General features: G+C 37.0%; 1 protein-coding gene and 1 pseudogene across 1 annotated transcript; both read right to left on the bottom strand.

Moving 5' to 3' along the window:
• Positions 1-11,717: 11,717 nt before the first annotated feature.
• Positions 11,718-12,535, bottom strand: LOC106847281 (olfactory receptor 2T1-like; annotated as a pseudogene).
• Positions 12,536-21,571: 9,036 nt separating this feature from the next.
• Positions 21,572-22,531, bottom strand: OR2T6 (olfactory receptor family 2 subfamily T member 6). Its single transcript, XM_014866488.3, has one exon. It carries the CDS (start codon positions 22,529-22,531, stop codon positions 21,572-21,574), a length of 960 nt encoding a protein of 319 aa, XP_014721974.1.
• Positions 22,532-25,320: the final 2,789 nt, after the last annotated feature.

The following is a 25,320-nucleotide window of genomic DNA, read 5'->3' as shown; positions in this document are numbered from 1 at the left end:
GAGGCAGAATATTGTTGGGTCTTGTCTTTAAGTCATCCTGCCACTCTCTATCTTTCAATTGGAGAATTCAATCCATTTACATTTAAAGTGGCTATCGAGATATAAGGGTTTAATGATGCCATTTTATCTCTTGTTTCTCAGTTCTTCTGCATTTCCTTTGTTTCTCGTCCTATGTATTTTGGACTACAAATTCAGTTAGGTAGATTTCTATGATGACTTTGTTAGTTTTCTCTTTATTTATCATTTGTTTCTCTGTTCTGTTTATCTGTCTAGTAGTAACCATGAGGTTTGTGTAAAAAATATCATAGATGAGATAGTCCATTTTCTTTTAAAGATCTTATTTTTTTCCTTTTTCTCCCCAAAGCCCCCCAGTACATAGTTGTATATTCTTCATTGTGGGTCCTTCTAGTTGTGGCATGTGGGACGCAGCCTCAGCGTGGTTTGATGAACAGTGCCATGTCTGCACCCAGTATTTGAACCAACGAAACACTGGGCAGCCTGCAGCAGAGTGAGCGAACTTAACCACTAGGCCACTGGGCTAGCCCTGAGATAGTCCATTTTTGATACTTTCTTGTTTCCTTAGACTAAGTCAATTCCATCTCTTTCCTCTTCCTCTCCTAAGTTATTATGTCATGAATTATTCCATCTTGTGTTGTGAGTTTGTGATTAAAATGATGAGATTATATGTATTTTGAGTGTTTTCCCTCCTTTATCTTTAATGTTATAAGTAAGTTTTGCTAACCTGTTCAGGTAGAGAAATGCAATTTTCTGATTTTATCTACCAATTTATCTCCTTTCTTAAGGCTTTGTAACCCCTCCCTTTGTTTCAGGTATGAGTGCCTTCTTGAGCATTTCTTGTAGTGGGAGTCTTGTGGCCAGGAAGTTCCTTAGCTTTTGTTTATCTGGGAAATTTTTGTTTCTCTATCATATCTGAAGGAAATTTTTTACTGGATAGAGTGCTCTTGGGTGAAAGTTTTTGTCTTTCAGAATTTTAAATATATCATTCCACTCTCTCCTACCCTGTAAAGTTTCTACTAAGAAATCTGCTGAAACCTGATAGTAGTCCTTTTGTAAGTTACTTTCTTCTGTATTGTTGACCTTAATATTTTTTTATTTCTCATTTACGTATATCAGCTTTACTATTATATGCCTTTGATAAGATCTTTTTACATTCATATAGTTAGGAGATCTCTTAACTTCTTTCACTTGTATTTCCAGCTCCTTCCCCAGGTTTGGGAAGTTCTCAGCTTTATTTCTTTGAACAAGCTTTCTGCTAAATTCTCCTTCTCTTCTCCCTCTTCAATATCTATAATCCTTATGTTGGATTTCCTAATTGAGTCAGCAATTTCTCAGTTAACTTCTTCCTTTCTTTTTAGTCTTAGTTCTCTCTCTCCTCCTCCATCTGAAGCACTTCCATATTTCTCTCCTCAAGACTGCTCATTTGCTTCTCCATAATGTCAGCACTATTGTTTAGGGAGTCCAAATTTTTATCCCATTCATTCTTATTTTCATCTCCAACATTTTTTATTGGTTCTCCTTTATAGTTTAATCTCTTTCGTGAAGAAATTACTGATTTCATTGAACTGTGCATCTGTATTTTCTGGTAACTCATTGAGTATTTTATGATAGCTATTTTGAATTCTCTGTCAATTAGAATATAATTTTCTGTGACTTCAGGATTGATTTCTGGGCACTTGTTATTTTCCTTCTGGTCTGGAGATTTAATATATTTTTCATATGGCTTGAGGGTATGGATTTGTACCTCCACATAGTGATAGCATCTGGCTACAGCTTTCACCTGTGTCCACTGGGTGGGTATTAAGACCTCTGTATTCTGAACCTGCTGTTATTTGTGGCTTGTCCTCTCCAGCTGCTGACTGCTTTTCTATCTGTGTGGTGATCTGGATGACTGACTTAACTGGAGTGCCAGGTGAGGGCAGGAGTGCTTTCTTTCACCTGTGTGATCCTGAGGGTATTCTAACTGTGCCCTCACTATCTGTTCTCCTTGGGTGGTGGATTTATGAAGCCACCACAACAGCTTAGTCACCTCTGTGTGGGACTTTCTCACAGGCTGTGAAGAAAGTTGGAGAGTGAGGATGTTCCTGCACAGGGTTGTCCCTCCCACTTCTCTCAAAGCTACATGGTCTGGAGCCAAGGGTCACTGCATTTGGGGGAAGAAGAGGAGATCTCCTTACCTCATTCCCTTTCCTCTGATGATTTCCAGCATGTCCACCTTCCAATGTATGGCTGAGTGTGTCTCTCAGACATCATTTGTCTTGTGTGAATGTCTTCTGTTGGTATATGAATGTCCTTTTCATTGTATCTTAGAGGGGAGTGCTCATTCCACCATGATGCTGATGTCACTCCACTGAATAACTTTTTAATGGAAAAATGAGTGAGAAAACCTGATTTAAATAATACCTGAGGGGATCGTCTTCCAAACAAGGGATGTTTATGCTTAAACCTGAAGTTTAATTATGCATATGTAGCTCTTTAGTTAAATAATCTTTCACCACACTTATAAACTAGTAGGTTATTTGGGAAAAGAGACTATATCAGCATCATATAGTTCTGCACTGTCAGGTATGGTAGCCACAAGTCACATGAGGTTTTTGAGGCTCTGAAATATGCCTGTTCTGTAGGGAGATTTCCTGTAAGTACAAATTACATTAAGAATCAAAGACAGTGTAAATAAGGTATGCAATATATTTCATTATAATTTTATATTGACTACATGCTAAAATTATAATATTTTGTATATATTTGGTTAAATAACATAGATTACAATCACTTTTATCTTCTCCTTTTTACACATTTAATGTGGCTACTAGGGAATTTAAAATTACTTTTGTGGTGTCCATCAGATTTGTACTGCACATCAGTAGTCTTGAAGCTTCCCCTTTCCTGAATATGGTAGCTCCACAAAGTTCCATCTAACCAAGTCTCCTAGAATTTAATACAATCCAATTTACAAAGAACTGAGCAAAAAATTCAGGTGTAATAGCAAACTAGGAAAAATGACAGTGCTACCTCTATATGCATTCATTGGCAAATAGTAGTAAGAACACATGAATAACAGAGTGCTTAGTGGTACATAAATCTTAATTGATTTACTTTCCCCAACAACCTTATGAAACACTACGCAATTACTTTATCCATTCAACGGATAGAAAACGAGATTTAAACAGATCAAGAGACTGTCTCAGAGTCACATGACTCTAGTTAACAAGTGGCAGTGTAATCACTCTACACTGTTTTTAAAATAATCCTAAGTAGATATCAATTCATTCACTCCACATATATTTCCTGGGGAACACTATGTGAATCAATCTTTTCAGTTATGAAAGGACCTAAAGGAATGTATAAGATATGGTCTCTGCCTTCAGGGAACCTAGTATTGAGGCAAATAAGAGCACTTATAATACGTTTTGCCACAGGTGCACTTTGCAAGTGGATTTGATTAGAATCTCTGGAGTTTTCACCCAGCAAGTACATAATGGAGAATATGGAATTGGAATAACCAGCAGAGAAGAGTTCAGTGGAAGTGAGGGAACCTGAAGCCCTTTGGCTAGTTCACGAGAAATTCATCTATAACTATAAAAACATATTACCAGCCAGCTTTTTATTGATGAGACCCACATCACATCCTTATACACTTTTCAGCTTCTTCATTCTTGAAGTATTGCTAGTTTCACATCAGGGCTTTTATTAGCTGTTTTCCTGATGGATATCTGTGTTCTGTTTCTCTTCTTTTCCTCCTCACTGTGTTAAACCCCTGGGGAAATTAAAAGCAAGCATTCAGTAGCAGTCCCGCTAATGATGACAGAGGGAAATGGCCACTCAGCCCTTCCCATCAGAAGTGTACTAAGAGCAAGCTCCTTGGAGGGCGCTGTTCATTCTTTTCACTATAAATTCAGAGGATGCTATATGGTTACTGGAGTCCAAGCACAGTAACTGCCTTGGTCCACAGGGAATGGTAAAGCCCACAAGGCACAAATGGGCCCAAAAATCTCTCTTTCAGGGCACAAATAACCTTAGCTTTCATCTTCATGAATAGTCCTGGCACTGAAACTCACTAATGAGGTCCTAGCCATCTCCCAGCATTCTTCACAAAGGGAAAGGGAGATTTCAGCAGTTCCATAATTCCTCAGATTTTAAAAGCATTTTCCTCCCATTCTGTCAGTGTTGACTCATGCCCTGCATTTAAAAAATTAAAGGAGGGCCAGGCTGGTGACATAGTGGTTAAGTTCGTATAGACTGCTTTGGTGGCCTGGGGTTTGCTGGTTCAGTTCATGGGAGCAGACATATGCACCACTTATCAAGCCATGCTGTGACAGATGTCCCATATACAAGTAGAAGAAGATGGGCACAGATGTTAGCTCAGGGCCAATCTTCCTAAGCAAAAAGAGGAGTATTGACAGTGGATGTTAGCTCAGGGCTAATCTTCCTCAGAAAACATAAATGAATAAAAAAATAAAAAGTTACAAAGCAGTATAGCAACATCAAAGAATATTTGGAAAATAAGAAAATAGAAAGGAATCAACTTGAATATTCCATGCCCTAATGTAATAACTCTTTCTATGTCTATACATTATTCTGTATATAAGTATGCTTTCAAATTTTTAATATATATACTATGAAATACCATTAAGTATATCTTTTTCATGTAGGTATGCCGTCTTTACAAAGAATATTGTTAAGGTTAAGTGATTTAACATGCACTTACTTATTCCTCAATTGGTTGACATTCAAGTTGCTTCCAAGTTTTCTTATAATGTAAAATAGGGTGCGGTTAATTTTATGGGATAGGTCATGGAAGATGGATTATTCAGTCTGAAATCTGATGTGCATCACCAAATTTTTACACAAAATCCTTGGTGACCAGTGATACTGAAAGAACAATACAGCCTACTTGTGGCGTGATGCTCACTCCAGTGCTTAGCAATAATACCCAAACTGACTTTAAAATGACTTTCTTTGATTATTGAGAAATTTAAACATATTATTACATGTATGTTTTGTCTTTCTATTACATACTGTGGGATTTCATTTTTCTTGACCCTTGCTCTTTTCTATATTGAGGATTTCTCAAAATTAGCATTCTTCTTTATACAATAAGGACATTCTTTGTGTATAATGTTTATTGCAACAATTTTACTGAAACTACTACTTGCAATTACAACATTTTTTTATTTTTAGGCCAAAAATGTTTTAAATATTTACTTAATTGAGACATTTATTTTCCCTTTTGAACTATGAGTTTGGTGTGGAAAGTTACTCCTCATACAGGTCTGTGATTAATATGTAATTCTACTTTAATCTAGTTATCAAAATTTTTAAAATCTCTAATATTTTAATAAATATAGAATCTATTTTGCTCTTTGTTGAAAATTTTAGGATCATAGTTTTCTCTATAAGGCCAAACATATAATAAATTTGTCCTTTCAGATCATGCCATGGTGTTCTCTTTCTATTTACTCAAATAAGCAAAAGAGTTCAGGTGCAAGTGAAAAACAGCCTCAATGAGGTCTGCCACTTCTCTGTGTTGATAAGGGCAACACATTATCACAGATGAAGTCAATTTTCACCTATCTTGCATGTGTAAATGCTGGCATAAAATATGGATACTAAAAATAGATGGGCCTTAAGTTAGTCTTACTCAAAATTGTAAAAGCAACATTTAAATTTTGGAATCTTGACCTGTGCTTTCCAAATCTTTCTCTCCAATAATGGAAGATCCAATAGCAGATAGCTAGTTTTCTTTTTCTTTTTCCTTTTTCACATTGTCACTGTCCTGTCAATCTCTGCTCTGTGTCAAAGATTGGCAGGATCCTAACTAACCTTCTAATTCAGATCACATTTCAGAGTGCTAAAAGTCTAAACCAGACAAGATATGATGACAATAGGCATAAATGGGGGCTGACTTAGGCAAATGAGGATAAAAGGTGACATTTACTAGAAGACGTTTAGTCTTACATATAATCTAATCCATTTTGTTTCCTCCCCAGTAGTGTTTTCATATGAAGCTTCACCTCTAATTGTGAAATAAAAAAATCTTTTTTTAAAGTAAAGTTATTTGGGGAATCTTCAGAACAGTAGAGAAAGTTTCACTAAAGCAAAGGAACATCCTTCATTCTGAAAGCAGACTAATGACCTAATAACTTTCTCAGCTAAATCTCAAGAAAAATTAAACCTAGGTCTGCCTCTGTCTATTTCCACCCATGAAACTTATTTTCCTTGGCACTTGGTATGTAGTATTGTAAGTGGTAAAGAATATTTGGGATCAGAAACCTATTTTCCCAGCCTATCTTTATCATTTATGAGTTCCATGATATCTGGCAAGCCATTTCTATGTTTTTATCTTATCTTCCTTCAGTAGTTTATAAGTATAAAATAAGAAAGTATGGTGATACATTCTAAGAGCAGCGTATTAAGATTTTTCTAACTAAATTGTCTTTCAAGAAATTAATAACTTATCTGAGGATATGGAATAGTGAAACTATATTAGAGAAACTCCTGTCCCTATAAATACTTCAAATTTATATAAGTGAATATACTTTTTCAACATGAGAACTTTCTTGAAGCTTGATGAATAAATGAAAAGCAAAAAGAAAAGTTAATATATTGTGGTATATGAGGAACTCATTTGCTTTAAAACTAATTTGGCCTGACATTCTTTTTCCAGAATGGACTGACTTAGCCTGCCAAGCATGAATTGCACATCTACTTTAAAACATTTACAATGTCCCAAATCCAAGAATGATGCTTTAAAAAAGGAGATGTATGCCTCCCCGACATCAGTATTTCTTTAAAGATAAGCATTTATTCCCAGAAACTAAGAATTAGTAACCACTTGTCCTAAAAGCAGCCAGGAGAAAAGAGAAGAAAAGAGAAGGAAGTGTATGTAGTAGGGAGTTGCCATGGATTGAAAAATGAATGAAAAGGTAAAGTGGCTTGAGCACTTATGTTGTTGGCATAAGGTTAAGACTCATTCCATAACCAGTGTAAGATGCTTTGAAATAGGCAAGGAGAGGCAAATAGATTGAGAAAGTAGAGATGGATAAGCCTGAGTCCTTAAATGCTGAACAAAGATGGTGCAAGGAAAATGGGTACCAGCTACATTATGTAGGCTGTTAAAAACAAAGAGAAAAGCAACTTAAATAAGAGTGGTTGAATCATCATGGTAGATGAGTACTCTCATTCGAAAGAGTAATTGACATCAGATCAGTCCCTGGGGCACTTTTTCCCTAGCCCACCATTATGCAGTTTATATAAGTGCAATGAGCTCTTTCACAGTAGTTTTTAAAATTAATAAAAATGTAGCCTTTCAAATTACAAAGAATTGCAATAATAAACTGCCCTCAAATGAGTCAGGCTGTGGGACTCTGCACTCAAGGTAAATTAATTACTTTTTTTTACTTTTTCCATGGCTTTATTTTGGAAAATTCTCTTTTTACATTTCTAATCTTTTTTCTTTTTGAGAAAGATTAGCCCTGAGCTAACATCTGCTACCAAACCTCCTCTTTGTGGCTGAGGAAGACTGGCCCTGAGCTAACATCCATGCCCATCTTCCTCTATATGTGGGACACTTACCACAGCATGGCCTGACAAGCAATGCCATGTCCGCACCCAGGGTCTGAACCGGCAAATTGTGTTAACCTAATGGCTGTGCCACCTGGCCGGGCCCTACATTTCTAATTTTTGTTCATTCGTCTCTTTAAAGGTTAATGAAAGATACAACCCTCCTAAGGAAGTATTGTCTTGCTGAAAATACTATGTTTTAGGCCCACTCTGTTACTAAAGTACTCTCTTGGTATGTAACCATCTTGCCTTTCTTATAAATTGCATTACTGAACCAGGACCGTTTTGTCCACTGCATAGTATGGCAATCACTGAGATGATGAGTCTCAGAGCAGAGAAAGGGTTTATTCACAAGGCAACCAGGAGAGGAGATAGGAGAACAAGTCTCAAATCTACCTCTCTGAAAATGGGAATTAGGGATATTTATGGGATAAAGAGACAGAGTGGTGATAAGTGTGGGGATAGATAATTGGAGGTAAGGAAAATTGAGGTAATTGATAATCCACACAAATGTAATCAAGCGCCATGGCTCTTCATAGGACACATCTTCACAAAATGGTGGTGTTAGCATGATCTGAGGATAGAGTTTCTGCCCCCCCCCCCCCCGATGTGATAGGGTCATGTATTGAACATTCACACAGGCCCTGTTGATGGGTCGGTGGTCTCAATCAGCCTGAACCGGATGAGTCGTCCATTCTCAGTTCCTGAAAAACAACATAAGCAACTGTTGCCGTGGTGACCCAAGCATCAGAGGCATTACCTATTAGGAGCCTAGTGGGAGTCTGGTAATACATTGCTTATCTACAGGACTTTTAAGAATAACCATTAACGTCTATCTGGCCACCAATTTCACTTGTAACAAGTTATAAGAAAACTTTCATCATTGCAAAGCATTCAAAATATAAAGCAAAACAACTAAAAGCAACAAAAAAAGGAAGTCTCTGAGTACTTAGAGAACAATAAGATCCCCTTTCCCCTCTTTTCCAATATTGTCAAATTTATAATTGGTGGGATTTAAAATTTTTAATGTGCATCTACTTAAATTAATCTCATAGACTAAACCAGTTTAAACAGTTAAATGAAATGGTCAATTATTTCAAACAAAAACTTAGCTCTAGTAGATAGCATCTGCACAACCACAGCAATCCATCTGTTAAGCATATGTTAAAACAATCAAGAAATAGTCAGGTGGCTTCAAAACAGTGAGGGATTAGGTGACAGAAATAATGAAAATGAGGCAACATATTTGAAGATATTCTATTTTCTTGTATCCCAACTTATTGCATTTATCCTTTATTTATTTTTCATGAGGAAGTGTTTCTGCTCCCCTCCAAAGTACAGACTTCCAATGGGATTCCATAACCCTTGCACCCGATTCATAGGTCTTCTTCTCGAAACATCCCTCTCTTTCTAGAATCACTGATTCCTCATTCAACATCAGACTTTTCTTGTTGAAATCCAAATAAGTGTTAATATTATCCATATTGAAAAAAATAAAAATCTTCCTTTAACCACACATAACTCTCCATATATGAGTTCATCTTTCTTCTGATATTCAGAGAAAATTCCTGTAGTTTTCTCCAATTCATAAAACTCTTTCTGTCTTTAATCTACTTCATAGGGTGTTCTTCTCCATCACTTCATTGAAACTCCTCTGTGGAGAACAAAATGGACTATTAGCATGCCTACTCAGGTGATCAACTTTCTGTTTCACAATATTTAACTATGCCCAGTATTTCACATTGTGGACACCTCTCTTGTGTTAGAAATACTGTTTTTTATAGATTTCTATTGCACCATCATCCTTTGAGTTTTCTAGATCTTTTCCATCCTTTTATTGCCATCTCTTAATTTCCCTTGACCCAGTTCTTCAGTTCTTTTCTTCTCTATCTACACAGTTCCTTCCTAGTTGATCTCTTTAATCTAATCCCCTGTATTTACATCCAGGTGCATCCCAATGACTCCTAAAACCTATCTTCACACCTAACAACTCAAAAGTTATCCAGACAAAAATATCTAGCTTCTTATCTGACATTTTCACTTAGATATTCAATAGACATTTCCAACTTAACATGCTCAAAAAAACCTTAATTCTGTGCACAAACCTTGCTTTACTATCGTTTAACAAAAATATCTACCATCCACTTAATTGCTTAGCCCCAACAAGTGGGGCCTCTTCTTGATTCTCCTATTTTTCTCACACCCCACATTCTACTCATCATCAACTTCTATTATCCATGCCTTAATAGTATATCCTCAGTTATAGTACTTCTTATCATTTTTACTCCTAAAACTCTAACATATGCCAGGAGCCTCTCTCCTCAGAACCCATGAAAAGCCTCCAAAGAGGTCTTCTTACTTTAATGCTTTTACCTACACTCCATTTGCTATAAAGCAGCCAGAGTAACATCCTCAGCAAATTAGTCATGATCTGGCTTTCCTTTACTTGAAATTCATCAATGGCTTTTTACTGCAATGTAAGTAAAGTACCAACTTTACTTTAGTCATTGCTGCTACACACATTGTAGTTGTAATATAAGTTTTTTGATTGCTTATTTGTTCTTTTTCTTTTCATTGTCATTGTCTTTCCCCCATTGGAATATAAACTTCTTACGTGCAGGTGGTTTGACTGTCTAGCTCACAGCTATGATGAATGAATGAGGAAGCTGTATCCGAAAGATGCAGTGCTCTTTTAAACACATTCCTTGAAATCCTGTGATCTAGGGCACTAATTAAAATGTTTACCTTACAGAAGTCCCTTATGTCCCTGACCTCCACTGTTCTCATCTGTATAAATTAAAACTCAGAATAAGTGCTTCATTTTTTTATGAGGTTGTTAGTGGATGATAAACCTGATAGGGCATGCAAATATTAAGTTTTAGACAGATTGATCTATATGATTATAATTATAATCATTAATAATTTAATAAAGTCACCCCTTTGGTCCTTGAGTGAACTCCTTATATAATCAAATAGGACATGAAACATTATTTACCACATCCTTTTTGTCAATTCCAGGATCACTGGGGATCATGGATTTGAACCATGAGCTAATTTCTATTACCCGGCATATATGCTTAACTTTGATGACTGTGATATATTTGAAAAGTAATTTTAGTATCCTCCCAACTCATATCCCTGTGTGTTTCTTGAACATCTGAGAAACCCTCTCAGGCATTCAGTGCTCTCCCGTTGTCTTGTCTGGGGCAACATCCTTCAGTCTCATCCATCAATTTTATCTTACCTGTAGATTTTTCACAAGTGTGTTACAAACAAACAAAAGTTAAATACTGCATTTCTTCATATTTAAAAAAAAAAAACACCTAATGATTCTAGTAAGTACAATGGCTTTTTGAGGAAATCATGTTCAGTGTCTCTGCCTACCACCAGACAAATTAGAACACATAGGTAGTTACCCAACCATCTTCCTAAAAGACTGTGTCAGAGTATTATTCTAACATATACAAAAGATGATCTATCTCTTATCCTTAGTGATAAGCCAGAGTTACACCATGGGATCACATACCCAAAAAGTAACATCTTCCCTCCTGCACTCCTCAACAAGATCCATGTCATTTAAAATTACATGCAGGGGCCAGCCTGGTGGTGCAGTAGTTAAGTTTGCTCCGCTTCGGTGGCCCAGGGTTCGCCAGTTCGGATCCCAGGTGCGGACATGGCATGACTTGGCACGCCATGATGTGGTAGGCATCCCACATATAAAGTAGAGGAAGATGGGCATGGATGTTAGCTCAGGGCCAGTCTTCCTCAGCAAAAAGAGGAGGATTGGCATAAGTTAGCTCAGGGATAATCTTCCTCAAAAAAAATTGCATGCAATTTATTTTACCTCTAAAAGATAAAATTGCAGAGCAAGAAATTTTAATTTGTGTTTCTGAAAACCGTTGGACATTTATTTTGAATACTTGTGAATAGGGGAGGAGAAAAGGAAGACATAAGAAAAGAAAGAAGAGATAAAAGAAATCAAGAGGATACATTTTTTATATTTTTTATCTGCACAGTTGAACACTACCCTCCCGTTTAATCCTTCATTGAGAGCATGGCCATACTGCTCAGAGAGGCTTCCATTTACCAGCTATGTGAGAAGAAGCCAACTGTCAAAATACATCCCCTGACACTCTTCATGTACCATTGATTCTGCCCAGTGCCATCTTGAGAGCACCTGTCACAACCTTGTTCCTCAGACTATAGATGAAGATGTTCAGTATGGGCATGAGGATGGTGTAGAACACAGAGAAGACTTTGTCCTGGCCTGGCCTGTGGTAAGAATGTGGCAGCATACATGGTGGCCCCATAGAACAAGGTCACTGATATCATGTGAGATGAGCAGGTGGTAAATGCTTTCTTCCTTTCTTTCATTGAGCTCATATGGTGAACTATGGTCAGAATTTGGACATAGGAGGAAATCACCACAGAGAAAGTAATCAGCAGCATCAAAACACAGCACACGTACATTACTGTCTCATAGAGAGCTGTGTCTTCACACACCAACTTCAGGACTGCAGAGGCCTCACAGAAGAAATAGTTAAGCTCCCGAGGATTGCAGAAGGGGAAGCTCATGGTGATGTGGGTTACGTGAAAGCCATCCAAAGACACCCCCCAAATCAGAAACCTGCTGGGATCATCCAACAGACCCATTGGCTGATGAGAACAGGATAGCAGAAAGGATGCAAGATGACCACATAGTGATCATAGGCCATGAGGCCCAGTGGGAAAAACTCAGTTCCCACAAGGGAGAGGTAGAGGAAATGCTGAGCTGTGCATCCCACAAAGGACATGGTCATTTGACCCAGCAGGTAGTCAACCAGCTTCTTGTGTAGCTTCTTGAGATGTACATCATGTCAATCAAGGAGAGGTTGCTAAGCAGGAAGTACATGGGGGTGTGGAGGCATGAGTCAGTACAGCTCAGGAAGATCAGGACCCTGTTGTTCATCAGCATGGTGAAAAAGATGATAGAGATTATGGCAAAAAAGACAGAGATATCCCTTCTGTTGAACAGACCAATGAAGGTGAAATATGTAGAGGTTGTAATACACCCTTGCGTTGAACCCCTGATGGTTCTACTGTGACCTAAAATTTTCCAAATAAAATGATTACATATTCACAATTAACATAACAATATATGGGTTGATTTTTAGACGGTGAACTTCTAAAAGTTGGAAGAAAACATTTAAAAATATTTTTCTTGTTACTTTGGCACTGATACCTAGCAACTAATCTATTCTAGAATGATTTTAAGTAAAATTGCTCATTTAAAATCCATAATTTCTTAAATACCTTAGACAAGATGATGCCAGCAGATGCTATTGTGCTACATGATACACATTACAACACCTAAGCGTGCGTATCATGCATGCTATGTGGCAGTTAAACATACCCGAGTCTGGTGTGTGTGAACATACTACCTGAGATATGTTTCAATTAGTATCTTTATTAAATAAATCTTTATTATAGTTGTCATCACCCCCATCTTCAAAATACCACAGTTCTGGTTGTGGGTAGTCTATGCCTACCATTTAGCCACAAATACTGCTGATCAATCATTTGGGCCATGAGTCCCTGTCTACATTATGAGTATTCTTTTGGTGTCACTTCATCCATGTTGCAACAAAAGTGCATGGGAAGACATAAAGTGGGAATGGAAACTACTCTTGCAAACTCAGACATGAACAAGTCATCTACTACAAAAGGCATTCACTGTTTTAGAATTATTTTGAACTTTTAGGAAATAAATTTCAATTTTAAAATGATGAATAATTAGCATTAGAATTATGATTAGCATTAACTTTAGCAATTAATGTTAACAGGATCCAGAGGAAATAGCACATGAACATACATACTGAATTATAACCCATGTATTATTTTTGGAAACTGGAATTATTTCATAGTGATTTATAATTTAAAGAAAAACTGAGTGACTGTGTTTTATATAATTTCAGGTGATGATAAAGGAAAAAATTATCTGCAGCAAACATTGTGAATGTTAAGGATGATTTTTATGTGTTTTAGGATTAAATATGAAAAGGTGAGATATATTTTATCAACATGTTTGGGACTTCAACTGATGAAACTAGTCTATTCTCCCAATATTCTAAAAATATGTGCACTTGAGTCAGTTGAACTGCAAAACTTTACTGTTAAGAATAATGACATTGTCAAGAGTTTACCTGTGCCTAGACCTTCATATCTATTGACTCATGATCTTCACAATAAAGCTAAGCAGCGATGAACTATAAAACCCCCATTTAGCCAATGGCAGTATTGAGAGTAATATTCCTGTGGTCAGACAGTCTGACAGTGGTGGGGGTGTTTGGACCAGGTAGTCTCAACTCTCTCTGTTTCCTTGCTTACAACCCAGAGAAACAGCTAGACCTTTACTGTAGTTATCAAATAAAATGTTCCAACAATGTGAATCTGTTAAAATTTTAACCATAGGTAATCATTAATGTGACTAGTGAAAATCAGACATTTAAGAGCACATGACATAAATTATTCTAATAAAGACTGTTTATTTTTGAGAGAGCAAACTCTTTTTCTCATGTTTAGCTTCTTTTTTTGCCTATTTCAGAATCTTTGATGCAAGGTTTCATAAATTTCCGTGACACATGTACCATTTCATCATCAATCTGCCTCATTTTTCTTTTACTTTTCTAGTTTCCATTAATGAAGCCCATTGAAACATGTATCTGAAGGAAAAATGCTCTCCAATTATTGGAATAGCATAAATATTAATGGTATTACAACTACCTCCACAAGGTCAAGTTCTAAATCGTCTGCTCATTTGATGTGCCATTATTTGAAGTTAGGAAAATGATCGCATTTACAATTGCATCAAAAAGAACAAAATACCTAGGAATATGTTTAACCAAAGAGTTGAAAGAACTATAGACTGAAAACCATGACATTACTGAGAGAAACTGAAGAAGACACAAATAAACACAAAAATAATCTGTGCTCATGAATTGGAAGAGAAAAAAATAATGTCCTTTCTACCCAAAGGAATATTATTGTTTAATTTATGCAACCTTTTCTTTCTTTCTTTCTTTCTTTATTTAAATTTTTAATTTTTCGGATGTACATCATATTTCAAATTCTGTATACATTACATCATGTTCACCACCCAAACACTAGTTATAGTGCATCCCCTCACATGTGACCCTAATCACCCCTTTTTTCCAACCCCCTTCCCCCTTCCCCAATGGTAACCACCAGTCCAATCTCCAATGCTATGTATTTTTTTTTGTCGTTTTTATCTTCTACATATGAGTGAGATCATATGGTATTTGACTTTCTCCCTCTGACTAATTTCACTCAGCATAATACACTCAAGTTCCATCCATGTTGTCACAAATGGCTGGATTTCATCATTTCTTATGGCTGAGTAGTAGTCCATCGTGTATATATACCACATCTTCTTTATCCATTCTTCCCTTGATGGGCACCTAGGTTGCTTCCAAGTCTTGGCTATTGTGTATCATGCCGCAAAGAACATAGGGGTGCAAGTATCTTTATGCCTTTGTGTTTTCACGTTCTTTGGATAAATACCCAGCAGTGGAATAGCTGGATCACATGGTAGATCTATCCTTAATTTTCTGAGGATACTCCATACTGCTTTCCATAGTGGCTGCACCATTTTGCACTGCCACCAGCAGTGAGCAAGGGTTCCCTTCTCTCCACACCCTCTCCGACATTTGTTGTTTCCTGTCTTGTTAATTATAGCCATTCTGACCGGAGTGAGGTGATACCTCATTGTAGTTTTGATTTGCATTTTCCTGATAGCTAATGATGTTGAGTATCAATATTAAAGTATGAATATGTCAGCCATGTATGTCTCAATTAGTGTTTGCATTTCTTATAGTTCTTCTGTATTTTATTTTGTTCATAGCTTTTTATATACATGAGTTTTTTTTAAAGCTACGGAACGTAAAACATCGATATTATTTCTGTAGTTTTTTCCACTGATTTCTTTTTTAGAAAATTCTCTAATAGCTTAAAACATAAAAAACAATTTACTTTTATTAGTTTTTATTTCTGTGTGTTTTGTTTTCATTTAACTTTTTAAAGTTTGGAATTTTGGAGTGTGATTGTGAACCAGTGATTTACTGTATTCTCTCTGAGTGATGATGCAGCTATCCTAACAGCAATTGTTAACAAATTATCCCTTTATCTATGAGTTTTGATAATACTTTTTTCATATATTAAATTTTTACATTTATCAGGAGTCTGCTAGTATTCTCTACTGATTCTTCTGATTCCTAAATCTGTGCCTCACCATTTGGATTATTTTAAGGTGTTATTTATGTATGTAAAACAAAATGGTCTTTTATCTTTCTTTTTTTCCAAACAATTTTATAAAGATTTTCCCATTTATTTAGGAAAGAAAAACATCTCTATAACCGCAAGGTCATGCTTCATAAACCTTTCATATTTCTTATTGAAAGAGCACTAGCCTTGTCATTTATTTGAAGATTACCGACCTCTGTACAAAATCACTCTTCTCATCTAGCAGTAAACTGGACCCTTTGATATAGACAGGTTTTCAGTTAACTTCCTTTGTTAAGAGTTGTGATTTGTGTGTGGTGTGTGAATATTCATTTGTGTGTGTGTTCCTTCTGTATATTTATGCAGATTTCATGTTAAATGTACTTCCCTATATTTCTCATTAAGTTTATTCCTATTTTATTTGCTATCGATTTTGAAATTTTCTGGTGTTTGTGAATCTTTATTTGTGGCAAATTGGAGGGCTTTTTTTTTTTTTTTGAGGAAAGTTAGCCCTGAGCTAACTACTGCCAGTCCTCCTCTTTTTGCTGAGGAATCCTGGCCCTGAGCTAACATCCATGCCCATCTTCCTCTACTTTATATATGGGACACCTACCACACCATGGCATGCCAAGTGGTGCCATGTCCGCACCTGGGATCCAAACTGGTGAACCCTGGGCTGCTAAGAAGCAGAACGTGCGAATTTAACTGCTGTGCCACAGGGCTGGCCCCGGAGTATTGGTTTTTAAATATTGATTTATTTTTTAATTTTCCTAATGCGTAGCCCCTAATTAGTAAAAGACTTTGCAAAAGATCACAGTCTTTACTTTGCACAGTCATCAAATGCACAAAATGAACATTTAATCTCCTTTATTCTAAAACATAGAGATTTGTTTTTCATCTTCATTATATTGTTTAGAATTTGCAAAACTACATCAATCAACATAGTGGAAATGGGTTTATTGTCTTGTTTTTGACTTAATAATAATACAAATATCACCTCTTTGTTGTGCCTGGATTTTTCCTTAGTTTGAAGCAGATATCGTTCATCATGCTAAGGAATTATCTTTCTATAGCTAGTATCACCTAAGATTTACTATAAATAATATTTACTAGATTTAATTACTTGGCAACCATTCTTTACAACTTCTGTGTGTATGTGTGTGTGTGTGTGTATCTGAGTGTGTGTGTGTCTGACTCTCAGAGACCACATTGCAAGTTTACTTTTTTCAATATTTTTTGAGAGTGCTTATCAGCAAGCAATGGGTCAGTAAATAAATGTGTGAAGTAGATGAAATCTGTGACAACATTTCTCTTGATGGCAAACTGTATAAGCTGCCACATCTCTCTGGGACTCTGTTTCCTTATCTTTGCAATGATCACTTTGAACAAGAACAGTAATCACGAATACATGACATTTGTGCCTGGCATATGCCATGGGACTCACCCCGAGGAACCAGCTTCAGAAAGTTCTCCACACAGCAATCCAGAAGTTTTTAAGTGTTGGTCTCTATTCTGATATTTAGAATGCCACGAACATGTGCTATGCTAAAAAAAAAAAAAAAAAAAAAGTGTAGTTACGTATAGCAGTCAGAGTGTAAACAGAGTCCCAGAGAGATGTAGCAGCTCATACAGTGCCATTGAAATTGGCACACACCATAAATTCACTGGGCAGCCATTGACAAGATATCCTTTAGGATCACTCACTCCCTTGAATTCCCTCGTCTGAAGGATTCCCCGCATCTCCTTTGAACACCATTTTCAGAGTGTCTGCTGCTTGTCAGGCCCTGGGGTAGGTCCTGGAATACCAGCAGTTCCCTGCTCCACCAAAGTCCTCAGTACACCTGCACTCCTTCCTAAGGATGGGCCCGTGCTTCTTAGATGGAACCACTGAATCTTAGGAACACCAGTTCTTGCCAAAAATCCCTCTGACTGCTATATGTAACTACATCTTTTATTTTTTTAGCTTAGCAAGTGTTCATGACATTCTAAATATCAGAATAGAGACCTACACTTAAAAACTTCCATCGTATTTTTCCTTAAGTTGGTGAGAGTGTCAGTACAAAACTCAAATTGTTGGCGAGTTTGTTTTTTCCTGAAGGAATCAGCAATTACATCAGTGGGTGTATTTCCCATTTCACCTACAGAGAAACTGAGGCTAATGCAGCAGAGTAGGCTACATGACAGAGCAACTGGCAGAACTAAGAGGCAAACTGATCATGCTTCTTATCATTACTACTTCCTCTGTGAACACAGTTTACTCATTTTGCTTGCTCATTTCTACCAGAGGAAGTGCAGGGTCCTAAGATGTTTTCAATGGGCTCTGGCACTGATAATCAATCTGATTTTCTTGCCGACATGACTGAATGACTCACAAGTGGAGGACTTGAGCTCGCATTCTGTCAAAGGCCCTCAAAATTTCTCCTATCACTGCACAGCAATGATTGTATGACCCACTTAACCCTTTTAGTGTATGAGACTTGTAATGAATGACAGAATATCCTCTGAGAAAAAAACCACTCCACTTATGCTGGTGAGGGCTTTCCCTGCAGTAGGAGCTTTCTTTTGAAAGATTGTTTACTCCTAGTGTTGGGAAGAATGCACAGCACACGGAAATTTAGACCATTTATTTCTCCTCCACACACAGATTGTACATTACCAGTACCTTATTATATATGCAGGAAGATAAACGACTGATGATTTGGAATGTAGAGTGCCAAGGAAATGCTACCTTATGCTCAAGTTGTGAAGCTAATTAACATTTGGTCTAAGTTCATCTAATTAACTTCCCCTTCCAAAAACATACTAGCCTCACTGCTTCCCCATCCCCAAAATACACACAGCCAAATCTCAAAAACAAGGCCAATGTGATTAACAACCTTTTATCATTTAATGCCCTGCCCCTACACTCCTCCTAGAAACTCCACAATTCTCTGTGATAGCTTCTATTGATTTCTTGAGTGAAACACAGTATCATAGGATTACATCGCTTTTGGAAAGATCTTTCTTTTTATCAATAAATAAGTTTATATTTTAGAACAGCTTTTGGTTTAAAGAAAATTTAGCAGACAATACAGAGTTATCATATACTCCTCTTTCTCTTATAGTTAACATTTTAAATTTATATCGTGCATTTGTTACAATTGATGAATGGAATTTCATACATTATTAGTAACTACAGTCCACAGTTTGCAGTGATTCACTGTTTCATAATTTTGACAAATGCATAATGTCATGTAATTTCCAGTGCAGCATCATACAGAATAGTTCCACTGCCATAAAAATCCTCTGTGTTCTGCCCATTCACCTCTTCCTCCTCCCAACCCCGGGGAACCATTGATCTTTTTATTGTCTCCACAGATTTGCCTTTTCCCAATGTCATATAGCTGGAATCATAAGTATATATCTTTTATAGTCTTCTTTCATTTGGTACTATACTTTGAAGATTTCTCCATTTGTTTTCAAGGCTTGATAGTTCAGTTATTTTCATTGCTGTATAATATTCCATTGTGTGAATATATCGCTGTTTATTTATCCATTTCCTTACTGAAAGATGTTGATTAATTCTAAGTTTTTGGTCATTTGGCTATAAACATTCTCATGCAGATCTTTGTGTAAACTTAAGCTTCCAAATCTTCTAGGGTAAATCCCAAGAACCACAATTGCCAGATCATATGTTAAGACTATGTTTAGTTTTGTATGAAACTGTCAAATTGTTTTCTGGTGTGGTTGTACAATTTTGTATTCCCATCAGCAATGAATAACAGTTCTTGTATTTCACCAGCATTTGTTACTGTTAGCATCTTGAATTGTAGCTACTCTAACAAGTGTGAAGTACTTATTTTTGTTTTAATTACATTTTTAAAGAATGTATTATTTATTCTTTTTCTAGTTTTACTAGTAAAATTTATTTTCAAATTCTATAGTTGGAATATATTTTACCTATTATCAATTCTCTATACTTAAGTATAATTAATGATAGAGCGTGTTTATGTGTGTGAGGGACAGAAAGAAAAAGGGAACTAAAAAATGGCATAAATATTATGAGAATGAAAAACAATTACATTTAATAGGAATAGCTAAAATAAAAAATAATGACCAGTATTTATTACTTTTATCATATTTGACATTTAAAATTTTATAAGAAAAACATGTATTAACTCAATTTCATAGAAGAAGAAATTGGGCCTCAGTCGTTTTATAAGATGGACAGAAGTTCTCTAAAAGTGGAGTTGAAATGGATGCCAAGTTCTCAGGGTCAGCCCTCTCCTTCTCTTCTCTTTTATTTATTATGTTTCTTGTGCCTCATCATCTTCTGAGTTGGAAATGCCCTCTGCAATCACCCTGTATGTGGTCCATTTCAAGCCTGTCTGACAAAGAGAACCTCAAAAAGGCTGAACCTGGTTTGCAACCGATAACTAGGTAGGAGCTGACCCAGGTCAACTTTCCTGAAATACTAGTCAGTTCAACTCACAGTGTTCCAAGGTGAATTGTTTCATTTGGTTAAAGATTTTTGTCTACCACCCAGCAGATTTTTCAGGGAATAGGAGGCATGGCTGTGTTTACCTCACCCACTGTTGCCAGTGTCCGTCAGCAGTAAAACATCACTGAACTCAGCTGGGATTTTGTTAAACTGGTGAGAAAACAAAGCCTCACATAACACCACACAGAGGTGGTCTAAGGGGCTTGGAATATGGTAGAGGTTTTTCCAACTAGGTCTATGATTTAGGTTACACACTTACATTCTCCGTGTATCAGCTTCCTAAAAAGAAATACTAAATCATTTCCAAAGAATTTTCTAGTTCCCACTCTCATATGAAAACCTAATTATTTCCTTTCCATTTTGTAATGTTATCCAGTTCAAAACTCAGTGCTCCAGAGACGGAAAAAACGTTCTGTCCACTATTTCTTTGGAAGAAAAAGATTAATAGAAATATCCATACCACCGCTAACATCTAGAGAAGGATTCCAGAAATCTAATAATCTTAATGAATTGGAGGAGAAGCTGAAAAGTGATTTCTGAATTTATGAGTTAATAGCACACTTTTTTCTCACCTACTTCTCATTGTATCTTCTGCTGCAAAGATTAGTTACCACATAACAAATGTAACATCGTAGAGTCCTTGCCCTGTAGAGGATTAGTATTTGCATTTCTTAAAACAAACACATGATTCATTTTTTCCAGTTCCAAATTTAGATAAAGGAGCAATGTTTTCAGGTACTACTTAAAGAAAGGATATCTAGATTTTCTAAATCCTGGTGTAAGTCTGTGTAAATACTCCCTTTGAAGTTTTATGACACTTTAGTCTCTTTCAAATTCTTTCAAATGTCAACACACCTAACCCTTCCATAAACTTCATCAATGGATCATTTAAACAACATAATCAAAATGACCAGGTCGTATGAGGCCACTGAAGGTGGGCAGAGCATATAATATTAAGCAGACATTTTGGGGCATTTATATACATGAATTACTATCAGAGAAGTGGTATGAGAGAAGAATTGGAATGGGTGCACGCAAAGAAGGACTAAACAGCAGTGGTGTTTACAGCATTATCCTTGTGTGAATGTTACAGTGGCTTCAGATTTTGACAAAAATGCTGCCGATACACCTTTTGAGATAGCTGGCATTGGCAGTTGCTGCAAGTATTACCCATGTTAATATATATATAACAGCACCCATACTCTCCTGAGTAGAGATGGAGGATTTAAACTGTCAGAATTCTTCCCTTGTCACACAATGGAGCCCTCGCCATCTCGCCAAAACCCTCTTCAAGGCCCCTGTTACATCTGTGTTTCTCAGGCTGTAGATGAGAGGGTTTAACAAGGGGGTGAGGATGGTGTAAAAGGCAGAGAAGACCTTGTCTTTGGTTGGAGTGTGGTAGGATTGGGGAAGCATATACGTGTAAAGGGCAGCCCCGTAAAACAAGGTCACCACCATTATGTGTGATGAGCAGGTGGCAAAGGCCTTCTTCTTGCCTTCTGCTGACTTCATCTGGTGCACTGTGATGAGAATCTGGGCATAGGAAGAAATCACCATGGAGAAAGGGATTAGCAGCATTATGACACAGCAAATGTACATCACCATTTCATAGGTGGCCTTGTCACCACAGGCCAGCCTGAGCATGGTGGGTGCCTCACAGAAGAAGTGGTCGATCTTGTGCGAAGCACAGAATGGGAGACTCATGGTGATGGGGGTGAGGAGGAAGCTGTCCAAAGCACCGCCGAACCAAGAGCTGGCCAAGATCATCCAACAGACTTGGTGACTCATGATGACAGGATAGCGGAGGGGGTTGCAGATGGCCACGTAGCGGTCATAGGCCATGAGTCCCAGCAGGAAGAATTCAGCCCCCACAAAGCCCATGTAGAGAAAGTACTGGGCTGTACAAGAGATAAAGGAGATGGTCCTCTTGCCCATGAGATAATCAACCAGTGTCTTGGGCACAATGGTGGAAATGTACATCATGTCAATGAAGGAGAGGTGGCTGAGCAGGAAGTACATAGGAGTGTGGAGGTGAGGGTCTATGTGGATCAGAAAGATCATGACCCCATTAGCTATCATGGTCATAAAGAAGATGGCACAAATGATGCTGAAAAGGAAGCCTGAGGCTTTACTCTGAGTAAAGAGTCCTGTGAGGGTGAAGTCACTGGGAAAGGTCTTATTGTCTCCATCCATGGTGTTGTTATACCTGAAGGCGTAAGAAGTGTGGAGTTAATGAAAATGGCAGTAGATAGAGTGAATTTTTAAAAAATGTCTTAACATTATTTATGTGACTAACATCAAGCAATTTTATGTCTGGTGGTAGATTTGCAGCTTCTTCTTTCTTTACTGTTGAAGAGCAATTCCAAAGTTGGGTCTCCATGACACGAAGAGGAATGGACATTTGGAAATGGATGCTTGGTTTAAGAGAGCTTGATTATTATTACAGAACATCTGGGTCCAAGAGAGTGGATTGTTCACTTAGAGCTAACTCCATTTTTAAAAAATGTTCATAAAACTGAAAAACAATTGATCCAATCATTTCAAATAACGAAACAATTCAGCAAGATGTTTTGTTGAATTGGGAATTTTTGTAACAACTTTGAAGCTATTCAGCCTTATCTAGGAATAATAATTAAGTTGTAGATACAGTTGAAAACTATAATGAACTGTAGTGAATTGGATCACAGCATCATTTATCTGATCATTGATCATCCTTATTTGTTCCTTCACTCATTTGTTGATTTCTCAGTCATAGTCATTCATAAAGCAGCTTTTATTTATAGGATGCTATCTGTACAGTGTTCTGAGCTCTAGGGATACTGTTGTAAACAAAAGAAGAGAAATCTCTTGTGACCTTCAGTTCCAGCTGTGGGAGAAAGAAAACAAATAAGTAAAGGGTGATGATGGTTCAGGACAATACTAGTAAATGCTATGAGGAAAAGATTAACATGAATAATGAAGGATGACAAAGAGCAGCCATGTGAAGATTTGGGAGAAGGGTGTTCCTCCAGAATGAATAGCAAATTTAGTATTCCTAAAGCAGAAATGAGCTTATGCTCAGGATGGTTCAGGCAGAGCATTGTGAATAAGGGGTATAGTGAGCTGTCAGACATCAGATTTTAAGGCATGCAGACCAAGGTAACAACGTCAAAATTATTTTCTAAATATTATCAGTAGAATTGAAGTGTGGTTGAAAACTTGTAACAGTTTGGTTAACATTTAAACATATGTTCATTCTGATTTTTTAGTTTCCCTTTTATTCATTTCAGCCAATGGTTCTTTTCCCTTGGTTCTGCATTGTTATGTGTTTTGAAGGCTTTACAAGAAGGAGCTTCCATCCAGGTTAGTCTGGGGAAGTCCAGGTTGCATCTTCTGTCCAGGATCCCATCTGGTTTAGCATGTCTTCCTCCTCCTTTCACTCTCAGTAGCGTACTTTTTTGGTTCATCATAACCTGAGACATGGTGCCTGAATAAAGTATCTGAAGGACATGCAGGTTAGAGTGTAACAGGAAACCCTGCAAGATCTTAGGCCATGTAGGGGTGTCCACACTGTGGGTGATGCATTAGCATCTGGAACAGACATGAAAATAAGAGAATATTTTTCAAAAATTCTTCAATAGTTTCACCATTCTTCAAAGGCCAAATATATATTTTGAATTATTAGACATAATATCAACTATTGCACATTGCATACACTGAAAGATGCACATGATGTGGCCATAAGTGCATGGAAGTGGCAGCCATTTTTCCAGTTTAGGAGCAGCGTTTTTGAGTGGGGGTGGGTCTCTATGATGCCAGTTGTCTTACATATAACTAAGGGTGTAACCACAGTGAATTGGAGATCTCATTTAGGAAAGTGGAAAATATGCAGATTAAGGGACAATGCAAGCTAACTAGAAATCTAATCTCTTTCATTCTAAGTTTATTCTGATCTTTCAAGGAAAGTCAGAACATAACTCAACGTTGTCGCTTGCCATTTTGGGAAAGGCTGAATGGATTGGGTAGTGAGGAAAGGGGGTTGTGGTTTATTTGGCCCTTTTCATCCTCTTCTGGAAAGGGGTGCGACCTGGTCTAATGAGTCCCTAATGATGATCTGCAGAATCAGAAGGCACCCACAGCAAAGCCAAGGAAAGCCCATGACGCTCGTGGACTCTTCAGGAGAGGATGAACACACTGCTAGGTCAGTGCACTGCTGCACAGAAGGGAAAGAGGGGCTTACTCATGACAATTAAAAACGTTGTACCAGGATGGAAAGCCACAGGAGAGGCAGGAAAAAACAGTGCTGATTATGTGAAATTGTATCACAAGTGTGGAGAATAAAACTTGAGTAGCTCTCCAGGAATGTAGAAGGACAGAGGTTATATGATAAGGAGGAAAGTGATAGATATGTGATAATAACAATACAAAAGCAAGCTATAAATAATTGGTGGCTTTTAAGATAGTGATTCCAATGTAAGACAATTATTAATAACAAATTGAAGAGAAGAAAACTTTTATGAAAAGAACAAAATGTCTTAATATATGGATGTTCCATTTAACAAATTGATACATACACTCATGTATGTCCTGGAAAATTTCTGAGGTAAAAGCAATATTAAAAAAGGGGGAAAGGAAAAGGAGAGAAGAAAGAAGGAAGGAAGGAAAGCAAGGAAAGTGAGTGAAGGAGTAAAGTGGAGAAAAACAGCTAGAAGTATGCAGACAGAACAAAAAGAAATAAAAAAAGTCCAACCTAAAACAGAATAAAACTTAGACTGGTCACAAACATCTTTTTGATATGTATAAAATCCAAATAAAAGCGAAGAACTGTCTAAACAGAAGACATATAATATTTGAGTTAAAAGTAAGGGCTGCAAAGCAAGAATTTTCTCGTGTACATATGTTTTCTAAAACACTGAAAATGTGGAAGAAAAAGAACTTAATATAACAGTGCAGGAGGTAAAAAAGAAAAAAGCATATAATGAGATTAGATAGAAAATAACTAT

Source organism: Equus asinus, chromosome 10 (genome assembly GCF_041296235.1).
Source record: "Equus asinus isolate D_3611 breed Donkey chromosome 10, EquAss-T2T_v2, whole genome shotgun sequence".
NCBI classification, from domain to species: domain Eukaryota; kingdom Metazoa; phylum Chordata; class Mammalia; order Perissodactyla; family Equidae; genus Equus; species Equus asinus.
Note: the sequence above shows the minus strand (reverse complement) of the source record. Positions and strands in the feature narration are given on the sequence as shown.